Source organism: Parasteatoda tepidariorum, chromosome 10, assembly GCF_043381705.1.
Source record: "Parasteatoda tepidariorum isolate YZ-2023 chromosome 10, CAS_Ptep_4.0, whole genome shotgun sequence".
NCBI lineage: Eukaryota > Metazoa > Arthropoda > Arachnida > Araneae > Theridiidae > Parasteatoda > Parasteatoda tepidariorum.
The window spans coordinates 14,127,377-14,143,730 of NC_092213.1; the positions used below are offsets into that span (position 1 = coordinate 14,127,377).

General features: G+C 28.4%; 2 protein-coding genes across 9 annotated transcripts in view; one reads left to right on the top strand and one right to left on the bottom strand.

Moving 5' to 3' along the window:
* Positions 1–16,354, top strand: part of LOC107449418 (uncharacterized) — a 314,197-nt gene that overhangs the window by 219,829 nt on the left and 78,014 nt on the right. The window lies entirely within an intron of this gene.
* Positions 1–16,354, bottom strand: part of LOC107446576 (golgin subfamily A member 4) — a 97,905-nt gene that overhangs the window by 65,321 nt on the left and 16,230 nt on the right. For 4 of the 7 annotated variants that reach the window (XM_071186739.1, XM_071186743.1, XM_071186737.1 and 1 more), the window contains 11 exons: positions 16,175–16,231; positions 15,029–15,718; positions 10,989–12,592; positions 9,892–9,961; positions 8,344–8,565; positions 7,292–7,395; positions 5,856–5,909; positions 4,309–4,463; positions 2,481–2,645; positions 1,737–1,919; positions 401–613 (listed from right to left, as the gene is read on the bottom strand). In XM_071186739.1, coding sequence (XP_071042840.1) covers positions 401–613; positions 1,737–1,919; positions 2,481–2,645; positions 4,309–4,463; positions 5,856–5,909; positions 7,292–7,395; positions 8,344–8,565; positions 9,892–9,961; positions 10,989–12,592; positions 15,029–15,718; positions 16,175–16,231 — 3,517 coding nt within the window. The remainder of the gene's footprint in view (positions 1–400; positions 614–1,736; positions 1,920–2,480; positions 2,646–4,308; positions 4,464–5,855; positions 5,910–7,291; positions 7,396–8,343; positions 8,566–9,891; positions 9,962–10,988; positions 12,593–15,028; positions 15,719–16,174; positions 16,232–16,354) is intronic. The other 3 variants (XM_071186741.1, XM_071186740.1, XM_071186742.1) reach the window with 2 other exon arrangements.

Below are 16,354 nucleotides of genomic sequence, written 5' to 3' on the forward strand. Positions count from 1 at the left end.
TTGTTAAAGAATTAGTTTACTTCCTCATACATTTTTAAATGATTTTCATAAAAAAGGAAAATTTTCAAACTTTTATTTAAAAAAATAATTAAAAAAAATAAAAGTAATATTTTGACATTGATATCAATTGTACATTGATGTCAACTGTATTAAGTAACTTCTTAAAATGAACATCAATCCTTACTAGTCATAATTCTAAAAGTGATGTTCCAACATAAAGTTAAATAAATAAAACAATTTTAAAAATATTCAAAGAATTTAAAATTTAATCCTTTGAAATAGAGGTTCTATTTCAATGGAAATCTAAAACACACTAAGCTCAGTTGGTTTTTTAATTTGAAAACTATTTTTCAATAACAATTAAAATTCAGAATTAAGTAAATTGATGAAATATTCATACTTTTTTCTGGATCTCCTAATCTACTGGCCAATAGTTCACATTGATTCCTTAGGGTTTGAACTTCATCATTGGCAGCTTCTTTTTCTTGAGTCAAATAAGTGACCTTGTTTCTTTCAATGGTCACTTCCCTTTTCAGCATGTCAATATTCTCTGTAAGATCAGCCATTGTATCTTGAAGTTTTTGTTTTTCATTCTCTAACTTACGCAAAGTACCTGAAAATAAATTTTTCTTTTAAAAATACATGATTATCCTTAATATAATTAATTGGTGGCACAAATTTCTATAGTATTTCTTTCTGCTGGAAACAGTAATATTTAAATGATAGTTCTTATTTCAATTTTAAATAAACCTTTTTCTGTAGTTTTGTATGCTATTATATGAGGTTATGTTTAAAAAAAAATTGCAGAAGAGCAAAATGAAATAGACCTTACCGCTTTTACAGGTTGAATCAGCTGTTTTAAGAAAAGATATGGCAGGGTTCAAATATCAGTTAACGGAAAGACAGATGGAAATAAAAGTGGTATTCTTCAACTAATGCTCTAAATACTGATTATGCAATTGTTTCATGACTTATAAACTAATTAAATAAATAAGTTGTTTGCTATAGAAGGGAAGAATGTTTCATCGGGAAAAAGGTAAAGCAAATTCACTTATGCAGTAAGGTATAACAATTCAAATACGTCCTAAAATCGTCAATAAAATTACACATCCTCCAGAAAAAATAATTCTTCAACGCAAAAATAAATAAATAAAAGAGCTTGAAATACATATAAAAAATTTCCTTTTCTTCTTCATTAATAACCGTAGGAGAAAAATAAAATACGTATCTGATGAGGGAGAAAAACAGAATACGTATCTGATGAAGGAGGAGAAAATTAGAATATTGAGTATCAAATTACATATCTGCTTTTTTCTAGAAATATGTGTTTGGTGAGTCCTAATTAAAAGCCTTGATAATTAAAATTTAATATAGGTTTCGAAATTCTTAGCTTTGTCTATCTATAGACAAAATAATTATCAATATCAATAGTTTAAGAATAAATCAGAGTATTGTGTAATAAGTTGAAGTTAACGAATTCATAATCATTAACTTTATTAATAAAAGTATTAAGAAGTAGAGAATTTATATTTTAAATAGGGATCAAGAAATAGGGAAATCCTAAGTACAAAAGACTCTTAACTTTAATAAAAACCCTGACTGCTTTTGTCCTATATTTTTCTCCTTCTACATACAGACTTTTATTTTACATCATCGGATATGTTAAGTAAAGAAAAAAAAAAATAAATACACAAATCTAATGTTTGATAATAGAACAAATAACCTAGAAAACCTACCCTCAGTAGCTATTAATTGAAGATGCAGATCATCTCTACTTTTCGTTTCATCCTGAAGCTCCTGAGAAAGCTCTTCATTACGTTTCAGTAAAAGCTTCAAATCTTGATTTTGTTGGTTATCCAGAGCTCGAGTTAACAGGTTCAAAACATGGTCAACTGCTTGCCTCAGCCTACGGCTAGCACCTACATAAACAACCAAGAATAAAAATATTTTAATACAGAAAAATAGTATTAATGTCCTTGAAAAACAATACATCAATGACTAGATTTACTTTCGTTAAAATTCAGTAAATCAAAACACATATAATACAGTGTCCTACATTTTATAATGGGACTAAATTGTTAAATAAGCCATTTATTACTATAAAAATTATCAGAAAATACAGAAATCATAAAATTATTGTTTAGGCTTATGAAAATTGCTTGTTCTCTTATAGCTTTTGGCAGAGATAAGCATGGAAAAGGTAGATAATGGTTACTGTGGTGATATTATCAACCTTTTCCATTAGCTTATCACTATAATTATAGGCAGAGATAAGTTAAATCTTAAAAAATAACAGAAACAACATGGTATGGCCAAAGGTGGTGATGTAGGTACTGTGGTGACATTGCAGTCTATTTTTGACTTTAGATTTAGTTTAAATAAAATGTATAGTTATATTATTTTCAAATTTTCAGAAGTCTCGGTGTTAAAAGCAAATAAAATATATGCTATGTTTGTATGTTAAAAGCAATCTCAAGTACCCAAAACTACATCTTCTCCTTCCATTTCATGATCGTAGGTTCCAACAGCTGAAAACAAGTCCCAGGCTCTGGGTGTGAGATCAGGTCCATCCTCTGCTAACTCGAGATTTGGACATTCACCAAAACTGAGGGAAGCAAAGTCTTCTCTGGAACCCACACTGTGACCTGCATTTAAATAAAACCAAGCATTAAAATCTTTTATAAATTGGTACCTACCAACTTCTCATATATACCCCAGTCAGTGTTTCAGTTTTATACTTTTGAAGGAATCAGAAATGATCCCCCTTCTCTAGCATTGTTTACAGAAATGACCAGATTGTGCCGAAAAAAGTTCTTCATTTGTAGGTTATGTTCATTAAGTCTAAACAAATTTGCACATACACAGACGATATTGTAATAATTGCAAGGACAAAAAAAATTGATAAATACAATAAAGGAACTTTGAGGAAAAGTAAATGAGAAACTAGAGATTAATGAGGGGGAAAAAAATGAAAATAGATCTAAAAATTAATGATAAAATTAAAGGTACAAGTATTTTACATTTATTATTTATTTCATTATCAAGATAAGTAAATTAATGACTACATAAATAAATTAAGAAACAAAATACAGATATATAAAACCCTAATAAGACTAATAACAATATATGGATCTGAAACTTAGGTTTGGTTTAATTCAAAAATTTGGTTTTATCCAACAAAGAAATTTTTAATGTAGAATAATTCAAAGAATATATGGGGCCATTTCTGAAAATAATGCATGGACAAAAAGATGCAACAATGAAATTGAAAAATTAATTGAAGGGTGTAACATACGATATAAGGAAACAGACAGGGCTAAGAACATCAGGAAAAGAAAATTACATAACAGGAAAAGAGGAAGGATGTAATAACAAGATGCCTTCATCTTTTAAGTACTCAGCATGGTCATGTGGGGTTGTAGTAATCTTTCTAATACTTGTCAGATGAACATCTCTGAGCAACTTAACTCTAGTAGTACTCATTCCACAACAAGTGAATAATCAATGAATTAATAGCAGTATTTATCCTTCTCACCTATGCTAAAGCAATCATTTAAAGTCCATAGCCGCCAACATGGATAGGAAAAAATCCTGTAGACTTTACGAAATATAAATTTCATGATAATTGAGACATCGAATTAAATATTTTTTTCTCTTTTTTTCTAAATCATGCGGAATTTCATAGCAAAAACCACTGAAAATGCGTTTGAGAAACAAAATAAGACTTACAATGGAATCTGTGCAAATTGAATGAATTGAAAAGAGAAGACTCAAAATTGTAATTTAAATTTGAAAAATTTTTTTTGAAAAAAAAATTCAGTGTGTTCAGAAGCAGTTCCCGTGGGCAGCAGGTTTTCAACCCAATTTATGCTAAAAAACATCATTAAGAGTACAGAAAAGCCTCCCAATAGTCTCCTTTTCCAGAAAATAGCTACTTTTTAAACCTTTTCATGCAAAAAAAGTTGCCATAGTCGCCTCATGCCAGAAATAGTTGCATTTTAGTCACTTGTGACATCCCTAGAATCAGTGAAAATGTATTTTGTCTACATTCTTTCCAATCTAATAGTAATTCACTTTACATAAAAATTTAAAAGTTCAGAAGTAGTTTTATACTAAGGTGAAGGTTACCTTCACTCATAAATATTAGTTGAAGTTTATTAACTTAAACTTTAATATTTATAAGCCTAGGTTTGCAATCAACTTACACTAATTCATCGTCAGCCATTGTAAAATAATAAATTAAGCTTAAATGCAAAAAATAGACACATACATAAAATAGACAATTCTATTATTAGTTTTTGCACTCACCAGTTTCCTCATCATGGTGTCCTAATGTTCCAGTACGAGATGGAATTAAACCATGCTCATACAAATGACGATTGATGTCACTTTCGATGTCCATGAAGGTCTTTACTAAATCTGACAGCACGTGCAGCAACCTGGAGTTTGTCTGGGCAACATCACTACACCAGGAAATACAAAAATTAATGACCATTATCATTCACTTCAAACTGAATCATATGCCAATAAGTATAGCTGTCAACACTACGAAACCGTAAAAAGATTCACATTAACAAATTAAAAAATATCGCCAAAAATGATCAAATCTTCACATCTAATGATCAAATTTTTACACTTAAAGTGCCAATCTAAATGGTTCAAAGGGTAGATCTCATATATGGAAACTAATTAGTGCTAACTGTTAAGTTATAAAAACAAGCACAAATATGTATTTCTCTGAAAAAACACTTTTTTTATTGACGGTTTTGTATTCTTGATCATTAAAATATGAGGGGTCAACGCAGAAAATTTGGCCTCAATAGTTTACTCAGAAGAGAAACTATAATTTTAAATTATGAAATATAGAATTAAAATAGAATCGATTGAATAGTTAGAGAATTCAAACTTCAAAAATGATATTTTTAAAACTTTATAAAGCAGAATCTATTAATTCTGCTTAAATTTTGTCACTTAAAATTACAAAGTTTAAAATAAATATATTTTACAGTACAAAATTTATTGACCAGTACCAAATAATAAAAATAAGTTATTAAAAACTATTATTTTGCATAGAATTACAATGAACAAGTAAGCTTTACAATTTAAAAAAAAAAAAAAAATTGTGATCAGTATTATAAATTCTTGAGACAGTGCAAAAATTGAAACTAATATAGTCCAAATGCCATTCTGTCAAAAAAATGTATATTTTGAGTGAGTACATTTTTGCGTCTAATTCTATAACTTAAGTATTAGTTAGCACTAATTAATTAGAGCATATGAAAACTAGAACCCTCCAAACTAGTAGGAATGGCACTTAGCGCATGAAAATCCTTGCATTAAAACAAAAGTTACTTAGGGCGTTATCTTTTTTTTGCCTTTAAAAAAATCTTCAATGAGTGTTAAACTTTTTTAATGCAAACTTTACAAAGCTGGTAAAAAATTATAGGTAAATTAAGGAATTAGCTTACCCAGATTTTATTTTTAAAAATAAGATTTAAATAAATTATAATTGACAAGAAAGTAATAAAAACATTTCTCCTTTTTCGAACGTGAAAAAAAAAGTTTTTTTTTTCCTTTTAAAGAAATGAGAGAGCTGACACCTATGATATAATTTATCTCAAAATATATTAACAAATAATAAAGAACTCACAGAGAATTATAATTCTCAACTCACCATAGAGAGCAAAATACCAGTTAGGTGTTAGTGGAGATTTTTTTGTTGTTAATTATGAAAATTTGTTAATGCACAGCAGGTTAGTATAAGGAGGACCAGGTGCTAACATTACACATAACATAGCTGTTAGTAGGCCAATGGGGTTATTGAGGTTAAAATTAGATTGAAAAACATCACTTACACCTGCCAAGACCTAATATCAGAAGATGAAAGCTGGGAACCTGCTAAGCCACCCCTAAAAGTGAAAAATCAATTATCCTCTTCAAAAACGATAGACAATTTTCAAATTACCAGGAAGTTAAAATAAAAGTAAGAAAGCAAAAATTAAAATTAATCTGAGTAATTTCAGAAACACATGTTCTTAAGAGCTACATTGTAACACAGTTGGAAACTATGCAGACTGCAGATTGTACGTAACATATCCCACTCAAAATACTAAATTTCCTTCAAAAAATAAATAAATAAAATAGCGATGGACGCAGGCTTGCTTAGGAAATGCAGCCCACTGGTGAACAAGGGCAACCACATTGTCACTATTATGTGACTGGTTTTTGCAATCTAACATTTACAGAAATAAGTGTCTTGCCTAACTACTTTATGCTATAATAGTACTTCAAGATGAACAACTTGATTCATCACAACTTTATTATTTGTACTCCTATGCATGTTTTAGACATTATACGTGACTCAGAAAAAAATATAGCAAAAAGTGCAAGTTTTAAAATTAATATAAATTTATGCATTAATATCTGCAATGAAACTACTCACTAAGCATTAATAATGAGAATTTTTAGTTGCACATTTTTTTTCATCAACAAAAATTTTATTAATATTTAGACTAACTAATTTAAATTATAAAAGCTTTGACAGAAATGGGCTAGTCACATTTTTTATTATAAAAATAATAACAAGCAAAATAAAAGGACCATGAGCAATAAGCAAAAGTATAGGGCAATTTAAAAAGAAAAATATTTACAAAACATAAAATTACATGAAATATAATTTAGGAGAGAAAATAAGAAGGTAAAATATTTTGTTATATTAATTAGGATACAATCTTCAAAAATGTGAAAAGAAATTCTGCTTTAGGACATGATTCTTGAGATGTTTATTAAATCAAATTTTAAGTTTTTAAATATTTGTATTTGTAACATGAAAAAATGATGATTAAACTATGTACGATTAAGATACGAAAGATTTTTAGAGTTAAATTTATCACAATAGTAGCAAAATTTATTAAAAATTTCTTTTTTACAAGCTTGTATTATGTTTTCATCCTTCATTTTTTGTAAATGTAAATTAAAGTATTGCTTTTTCAAAAAAAAAAAAAAAAAAAAAAAAAAAACTTTTACATGGAAAGAAAATATGCTGATAGAAAATGCAAAATTAATTGTATATGACATTTTAAAGATAATTTTTAAAGGGGTGAATTGATACAGAGTTATTCATATCCATCTCACTGTTTATTATGAATTGAATTACACACCAGGATATAAGGCAAAATATAAAATAAATATTAGGGAATTTAGTTTGAATCTTTAAACATATTTACAATAAATAAGTTTAGCATTTCAATCACTAACATTTTAAATAGAAGGAAAAAAAAAACATTATTACTTGATTGATCCATTTTCCATTGAATGCAGTTGCGATTCTTTTTCACTTAACTCTTTATCCTTTTCTTGAATTTTTGATTCTAGACATTTCACTCGTTTTTCAAGCTGAAATATTAAGGGACATAGTATCAACTGTTTTGTAGCTATTTTAAATGTACATATATCTTAATGTATCTAATTTTATACTGTATACCTTGACACACTGGAAATTTTGTACATCTGTTTATTTTATTAAATTGTTGACAGTTGATTTTAAGCAATTAGATACTGTGATAAAATAGTGTTATATGATTTTAAGCAATTAGATAATGTGATAAAATAGTGTTCATTATTTAATTAAAAAGTTTCATTATTTAATTATTACAGAGGTTAATTAGAGTTTTTATGAAACATATTTTAAAAATATAACTCACAAAATGTTTTATAAACCTAGGCATACAGTTGAATAATATAAATAAAATAATAAAATTTTCATTTATTTGCAATTTAAAGCACATGAAAAATAATAAACAATTATTTACACTCCGTCAGTGTGACTTAGTTTCAATTTCAGAAATATGTATAACCTCAAAGAATGCATACTCGTTAACCTCCATTAAAAAAAAAAATATTTACTATACAATTGCAGAATTTTACACATTTTAAATTTTTATTTCTATACCTTATTGAAAGAATCAACAGTACAGTTATTGGGGTATAATAAGTGGAATTTAGTGTCACGATCAATCTGAAATAAAACCACTATCTTCTCATTCTGTTTTTAGCACTATTAGATGCTAGAAACATCATTTTGTATTACTTAATGACCTACAACCTTAATCAGGCTGAAACATAACTAAAATTCAAGACTTCATTGTCAGAGACAAGCAGGAAATAGTATCCTCACAAGTGCATGTGTGCGAACAAGCATTTTTAAGGTGCAAAACGCAGAAGATTTGAGTCTCAGAGCAGAAATGCAGGATTGACAGCCACGAGAGACTATACTGCTAATATACATATATATATATATATACAATATATATATATATATATATACTCAAAATGGTCAAATACCTCTTGATTATGATCTTGCTGAGATAATAAATCACTGCGTAGTTGTTCATTTACTTCCATGTATGTAGCAATGTCTCTCTGGAAATCTTTTTGAAGTTCAGCTGTTTTTGAATGTATTAGTTCAATATCTTCTACACCTAGAGAGATACTAGACAATGAACCTTCTGATGCTGACAATTTTTCAACGTCTGCAGGACCACCATGTTGAATAGCTACATCAATCTAATTATGAAAATAAAAATTTATAAATAAAATAGCAAGAAAGAAACAAGGAAATTTTTTATTTCAATTGTTATCGCTGATCACAAAAAATTACTAAGTAAGCAATTAAAATTTCATAAGTAAAAAATTTATTATAAATAATAAATGGAGAAAATAAGGTTGAAATTTAGAAAAACGATCGATTTACAGGGGTTTATTGCTTCAAAGAATATTGTAATATTAAGAGGAGCACGACTTTAATTCATATGCAAGCTCGTCAGGACCATGAAACATTATCCAAATAAAGGAGTTATTGTTGTATTGGATATCGTAGTAGCAAGAATTCACTGTATTAGGTTTGAATGGACAGGCTTTAAATATTCCTATGTATCTTGGGCTATTGTTTAGGGAACTAAGGTTTGACATTTTTGTAGCCATTCTCCATGTAATGATTGCTTGTTGGAAACTGGCGACCATTAATCTAGAGCTCTACAATGTTAATTTCACTATTGGCACATACTTCACCGTATCTTGAGAACTTTTTAAGATAATTATTTTTTTTTGAATTGTTAGGTATATAAACTTTTGAGGAAGATAATTTAAAGTGGCAAAATACAAAATTTTAACAAAATCTGCAAAATAGTTTTATTGAAATCAAAATTAAAATATAAATATAACTTTTTGTAGTTTGCTATTTAAGGATACATTCTTAAAAAGGTTTTTTGAATTCCATCAAAAAATTCTCTAGACATGACATAATATACAAAAAGTAAAATTAATATCGTCAATAGCATATCTAATATTAGGCCCTCAAACCATTAAGATTGAGTCTTCATACTTGAATATTCAATCATTAGATCGAAAGTTATTCAGGGTGTTCCGTTTTTATTTTGTACCATGTACAGTAATAACTTGATGCTGACATATCTTATTGACAATTAAAAATACTTTTTTTTAAGATTTACTATTAGATAAAAAGTCTGAAGGCTTGGGGTAAAAAAAAAAAAAAAAAGGACAACTGTTACAGGGTTGTAATTGGTCATGAAATTAAAATACTGGGTCTTAAAAACTTGCATACATAAATTATAATGCGCAGTTTTTTTGCATTAAATATTTATTTTCAAAACTAAAGCATTAATTTTTCATTAAAATAAAAATTTAAGCATATTCATGTAACTGCTTAAGGATCAATTTTGTCAAGTTTTATCCAACCACACCAAAATTTAAACACTGCAAAGTTTAATTTACCAAGCAAAAACTTTAATTCATCAAGCAAAAACTTTAATCAATCAGCAAATTAAAAAAAAAAAAAGAAGAAAATACGGGATTTAAAAAAAAAAAAATTACCTTTTGTATTTTTTCCTTTCTTTTGTTTGGTACAATTATACGTGGTAAATCATCCTCATATAGTTGTGATCTAAAATATAACAAAAATAAACATTAAGGAAAAACAAAATTAGACTTAAATTAGAATTGATTCTAAAGGTAATTGTCACATATTTATAAATGTTCTTAACAGCCTATAGTGCATTTTCATCGATTCTAAGGATTCAGGGTTGGCACGTTTTCGAAATGTGTCACAACTTTCTACAAGAGATGGTTTTATCTACAGTAAGAACACTCATATTAAAAAAATTTTATGTTAAAAACTCTTATGACAAAAAAATTTACATTTTTCATATTTTAAATAGAATTTTGCAGGCAGTATTTTATGTCAAATATAAAATGCTATTTTTAGTACATAATTTTCTATGTGGTGAAAATTTCGTTTTAATAGATAAGTATAATTTAAATACCCCTTAATGTTATCATGGTTAAGTAAGCCAATCACTTATTGTCCCAAGGCTAAAAATCATACGGATATGATCTCAATAGTCTTGTACTACATCTCTTATAAGAACGTATAAACTCAGAGTGTGTGAGTATGGGGAAGCGTTACTTCTTCCTTTTGTCGATCCTGAAGGGTTTATACAAATATAAAACTTAAAAAGAAAATGATTACAAATTATAACACAGTGAAATATATCCCTTTCAACAGTATGAAAGCTAAATAAATGATAATCACATTACGTTTTTTTATATCATTGTAAATGCTAAAAGAAAATATTATACAAAGGAAAATTTTTTTCACTTTATATTCTTTTTGTTTGCATGTAAATGTCTTTATCAATTTACTTCAACGAAAAAACCATCATTACCAGACGAGTTGTGGTCGGTCTCTGTGGGACATTGTTTCATTTGCACAAACTAACAAAACAGATTGAAGATTCGAAACATATCAATAGAAATATTGCTTTCCTTTAAGCCCATCACAAAATAATGTGCTTTCACAGCAAGAACGTCAAGCCTGTAGTCAATCCCCCCCCCCAGTAAATCAATATAAAGATTTGCATGCCTTGTGGGTAATCCAAAAACTAACTATTAAGGAAAAGTTTTCTACTTACTGTAATTCCAAATATTGTGTTTCTTCAAATATTTCTTGGGCAAAATAATTACTCTCTAAATATTTCACAAGTCCATTTTCAATGCTTTTGTTCAACACATCTAAAGTATCAGCAACACTTACATCTAACTCACTATTGAGAGATTGAAAACTATCATCAAGAATCTTTTTCTTATGTACAACTATTTTGGTACGCAACTGGTTGCACAACTTCACTAGAGCTTTGTGATTCTTCTTCAAAAGAGCTTCGTATTCTTGAGTAGTTTTGTTCAGAAGTTCACACTTCTCTTCCAAGAGATTTTCGATTCTTTTCTGGTATGTGACACACTCCTCAGAATGGTTAGCTTCAATGAAGTTGATGGACTCAGAATGTTCTTTTCTAAGACGCATCTCAGTTTCTTTAAGCTCTTTGGCATGGGACATTTTAAGTGCATCAAGTTCATTGACTTGTGACATTTTAAATTCCTCAAGCTCTTTAACATGGGACACTTTCACTTCATCAATCTTTTTGGTAAGTTCTCCAAGCTTTTCATCATGAGACTTTTGAAGTTCACCGAGCTCAGCAGCATGAGCTTTTTGAAGTTCACCGAGCTCTTCGGCATGAGCTTTTTGAAGTTCACCGAGCTCTTCGGCATGAGCTTTTTGAAGTTTACCGAGCTCTTCGACATGAGCTTTTTGAAGTTTACCGAGCTCTTCGGCATGAGCTTTTTGAAGTTCACTAAGTTCTTTGGCAAGAGACTTTTTATGTTCATCCAGTTCTTCGGCATGAGACTTTTTAAGTATGTGTAGCTCTTTGGCACAGGACATCCTAAGTTCCCCTGTTGTATCTTCGTGCAGCCTTTTTAAATCATTCAATGCAGATAGATGTTCCAGTTCAAGTTTCTTACGTTCTTGTGAAAATTGCTCTGATGTTGATAAGTGTCTAGCCTCTAAATCTTCTTGATGCTCTTCAACAAGATCAGCTATCTGTTTTTGCAGAGAAATCTCTATATTGTTCTTTTCATCCCACGCTTCATGAAGCTCTTTGTCTTTTACGCTTAATAATTTTTCGTATTCTTTGATATCAGAGAGAAGTTGTTCTTTTTCAATTAACCACTCGTCTTGGCATTTCTGAATTTCTGACAACTGTTTCTGATTTTCATTAATTATTTGCTGTATTTTCATTTCCTGCTCTTGGCATAGCAGCTCAATTTGCTTCGCCATCTGTTCTTGCATATTATCTTTATCACTTTTTATTTTATCGATTTCTAATTCTAACTTTTTTACAGCTTCATTCTTTTCTAGATTTAAATTGTTTTCAAGCGATTCTTTGAGCAAGCAAAGATGGTCATCATACTTTTCTTTTACAAGTTCAAAATATTTATCACACTTTGGACAATAATCTCTGTCATAGGCAGGCCTAGATGAATCTAAAGAAACTTTGCGGCTGAAGTTTGCTTCTGAGTCAGTAGTAATGCATTCAGTTCGATATTCACTATCAGTCAAGGACAAAAGACTGACACAGGATAAAGGAGGTTCCTCCATAATTAAATTATCATCTGAATTTGTGAAATTGTCATTTTCAATTGTTCTATTTTCTAGTGATATGTCTTTAAGACCACTTTGCTATAAAAGAAAATATAGAAGGATTAAATGATAAGGACTGCATAATAAAATAGTAAGCAAAATGTATCTTCAAAATTTGTCTAAATGTCATAACAGGAGAAAAATTATAAGCTGCAGTAAATCTGTAAAATATTAATTTTAATAACTAAAAATAAATAATTTATAATTATTGTAAAATACACAATATTACCAATGTTCTTCCTAAGAGTTTTTAGAAGGGCGACACCCTGCCTGCCCTTTTATCCCTATAAATGTCCCTTGCCTTAAATTAATTAACCGTTAAAATAATAATTACACACAAAAATTACCTGAGCATATAGGTTTATTTCTGATTACTATTACAAATATTTACTTTATTAATTAGGATTATTTTCAACTAGTAAAATTATTTTTGTTTTTTTCTTCAAGGGGTACATTAACAAATTTTTTAAGTGATTTTAAATATTTTAAAAATAAATACTTACTTTTTTTTTTTTAGAAAAAAATTCACCTTTAAATGTTTGTTTTCTAATATTTATCAGTATAAATTACAGAAAAAATGCAAATTGCTAATAAAAAAAATTATTATTATTTTTTTTGGAAAAAAAAAAAATTATGTACATAGATTGTTTCTTGGAATGCCTTTAATTATTATCTATAAGCTACAAATTTTTCTCTTATTTACATAATGAGTGAAAATTACTTTTTAAAATATACACACAATATAGTATAAGACAGTAACTTAAAAATTGTTGAGGTCAGTTATTACATGATATTTTCATTTTATAAATTTTATGATTTTGATAAATTTTTACGGTGTTACGAGTGTGCCCTTTCAAAACTCAAAGTACCTTTTTCTGTGAAGAAACACCCTGTCCTTCTTTATTCCTAGGGAGAACTCTGAAAGCTTGCACATAATGTTTAAGTATTTAACGAGATTCAGGATTCAATGAATGAATGTTATGTTTGGTACATGCACTCTTTTAATGAGTAATTTTCTCACTTTCTCTTGGATTTAAAGAAAGAAATAATTTTGAAAGCATGAAATAGTAGCAATATTGATAAATTATATCAAAAAATGATAAAAATAATTGAATGATAAAATTAAATTCAGTAAAAGTATTTAGGTATACAGAATTATTATGAAATATGCTTTGATGCCATTTAAGAAAGAATATTCACTGAAGGGTGCAACCTTAAGAGAAGCTAAATTCAATACCAGATCAGCTTATTGTCTCATTTTTAGAAGATTGGGATAGAATATTAAGAGGTTTTTAATATCAAATTTAATAAAAACCATTTAAAAATCAAACATATTTTTATCATCATTCATAATTTCCTAAATTTTGTTTTCAACGAAATTTAATTTTATCACAAAGGATTATTTACTCTTGCAATTTTTTGGTTTTAATATCGTCAGAGCATTTTCAGTTTCAGAGTTACTAGAAAAGATTATTCATGTAAAGGTGTGCTTTTAATTAAGATATTTAAAATATTGAAAAGAAAAAGATTTATCTAATAAAAGAAAAGATTGAAAGCACAAATTTCTTAGATAAAGGAGAAAAAATGCTTCCACATGCAATATGTAAGCAATACAAGTTTGTTGCTTTTTATGTTTAAATATTTTGTACTAATCATGAATTAGGATTTATCGAGCATTTTTCAATTTCCCGAATCACTTGTTACAAACTATAAAAAATATGTACAGAACATAATGAAATTACATACAGTAAGTGCACGCTTCTACTTTATAAATAAATATTCAACTGTAGGCAATTAAACTAAAATCAATTTTGCTTTTAGCTAACTATTTCACCTGTAGACAATGAATTAAAAATTTGCTTATTTTTATATTTCCTAAATTTATGAAAAACAAAGTAACTTAAATTATAATGCCTAATAAAAGAAATTCTCTTAAATTTCAAATAAGTGATAAAATCTAATGCTTGCAAAATTCAATGAGATTTAAGAGTTACTTCAATAATTTGACTTCACAAAACTATTAAGGAAAAAAAAGTCCAGTTTACACTAGTCAGTACTGATTTTTAGCTAATTCACATTTAAATTTTTTGTTTTAAAACTTAAGTGAGTATATTTATTATGAGTAAAGTGTCATTACTATTAAACATTTCTAACTTTATCAAGTGAATGGCGAAAAAAAAAGAAAAAAAAAAAGAAGAAGTTTAGGATTAATTATTTAGTATTATTTATTTTTTTTGATGAAAGATAATATTCTTACAAAAATCATACATTTGCTAAAGAGGATGGCGTAATCATGCAAATTTTACAATAGGTTATGAAGAAAAGATGAAGGCTTAATATTATGCTTGTTCCAGAAAAGTATTTTACAGACAAATCAAAATATCATGTGCACTGAAACTTTTATGTTGTTATGATGGTATGTTTGTTAATGGGAACAAGGAAGAGATTAAAGGATGGAAAAAAAAAACTTCTTACCAGATGCTGTAAATGTAATATTTTTGCTTCTAGCTTTGATTTCTGTTGAAGAACTTCATGAAAATTCAAGCTGTTCAATGATTTATCACCCAAATCTTCAGTTTCTGAAATTGATTTAAAACTCGTGGATTTGTCAAAGAAAAGCATATCCCCTTGAGGTCCTGCTCTTAGTGATGAAAGTATAGAATTAATATTTTCCATTTCACCATGCAAGAAATCTGTCACAAGATTCAAGTTCTGAGGAACAGTGCGGCAGTGCATTTTTTCAACATGACTCTGGCTGTTATCTTTAAAAAACAGTTCATCAGCATAGTTTATATCTGACAACTGACTTTCACTTTCTGAAATGTCAATTTGTGTAGCTTCACTTTCCGCTGAATTCAAACGTTTCAGAAATAGTGACTGAAATTTACTGGGAGAAAAATCGCTACTCTCGTTAATACTCTGGACTGATATGTCGGCAACAGATTCGATTAATTTTGTAATCGCAGTCAATGAATCAATTTTCTTTAAAACAGATAAGACGTCACCGGGAGTTTTATATTGTTCTTTGTAAATACTGTCATTCGTATCAGATGATGTTAAAGTCTTAGAAAGATTGATTACGTTATTCTCTAAATTGATAGTATTTGGAGTTTCCACTTGTATACCAATTTCACTAGAACATGGCACTTGATCAGACAATGGCCCCTAAAAGGAATAAAAACATATGTTAAATAGACAGATAATAAGTAGTAAAATTAGCAACAAATGTAATACGAATGATTCAAGCCTTGGTGACTCAGACATGAATCCCAGTGATGGCTGGTCGAAACAAATTTTGCACCTACCACCGCGTTGACATAAAATAGAGTATAATAGACATAAAATAGAGACAGTGGTAGTCAAAGAGACTCATGGGCTAGAGTCTCTTTACTGTCAGACTAACCACTAGAGGTTTTCGTGGTTTTTCTAGCCATATAACATAAATGCAGTTTTGCTTCACTAAAAAGTCCTTCACAAAGGTAGCCACTGAGTAGAACCCTGAGTCGTAAACTCAAATATTGGGTCGGCTGGTTGACGGCGGTTATAAAATACAATTGATTCTAAAGAATATCAGAAATGTTAATAAATAAATAAAAAAACACATTAAAGTTGAGTATTTACCTGAAGTGTTTCTTTGCCATTTGACTTAGAATTTTGCTTCTGAATCATACTGGTAGTCTAAAAAACAATAACAAGCATTCTATTATTTTAACAATCTACTAAAGAAATGGATTAAAATGTATTAACTTATTGGATTTTAATCTATTAGTAATAATCTAATCAAACAGAAAAATATAAAAT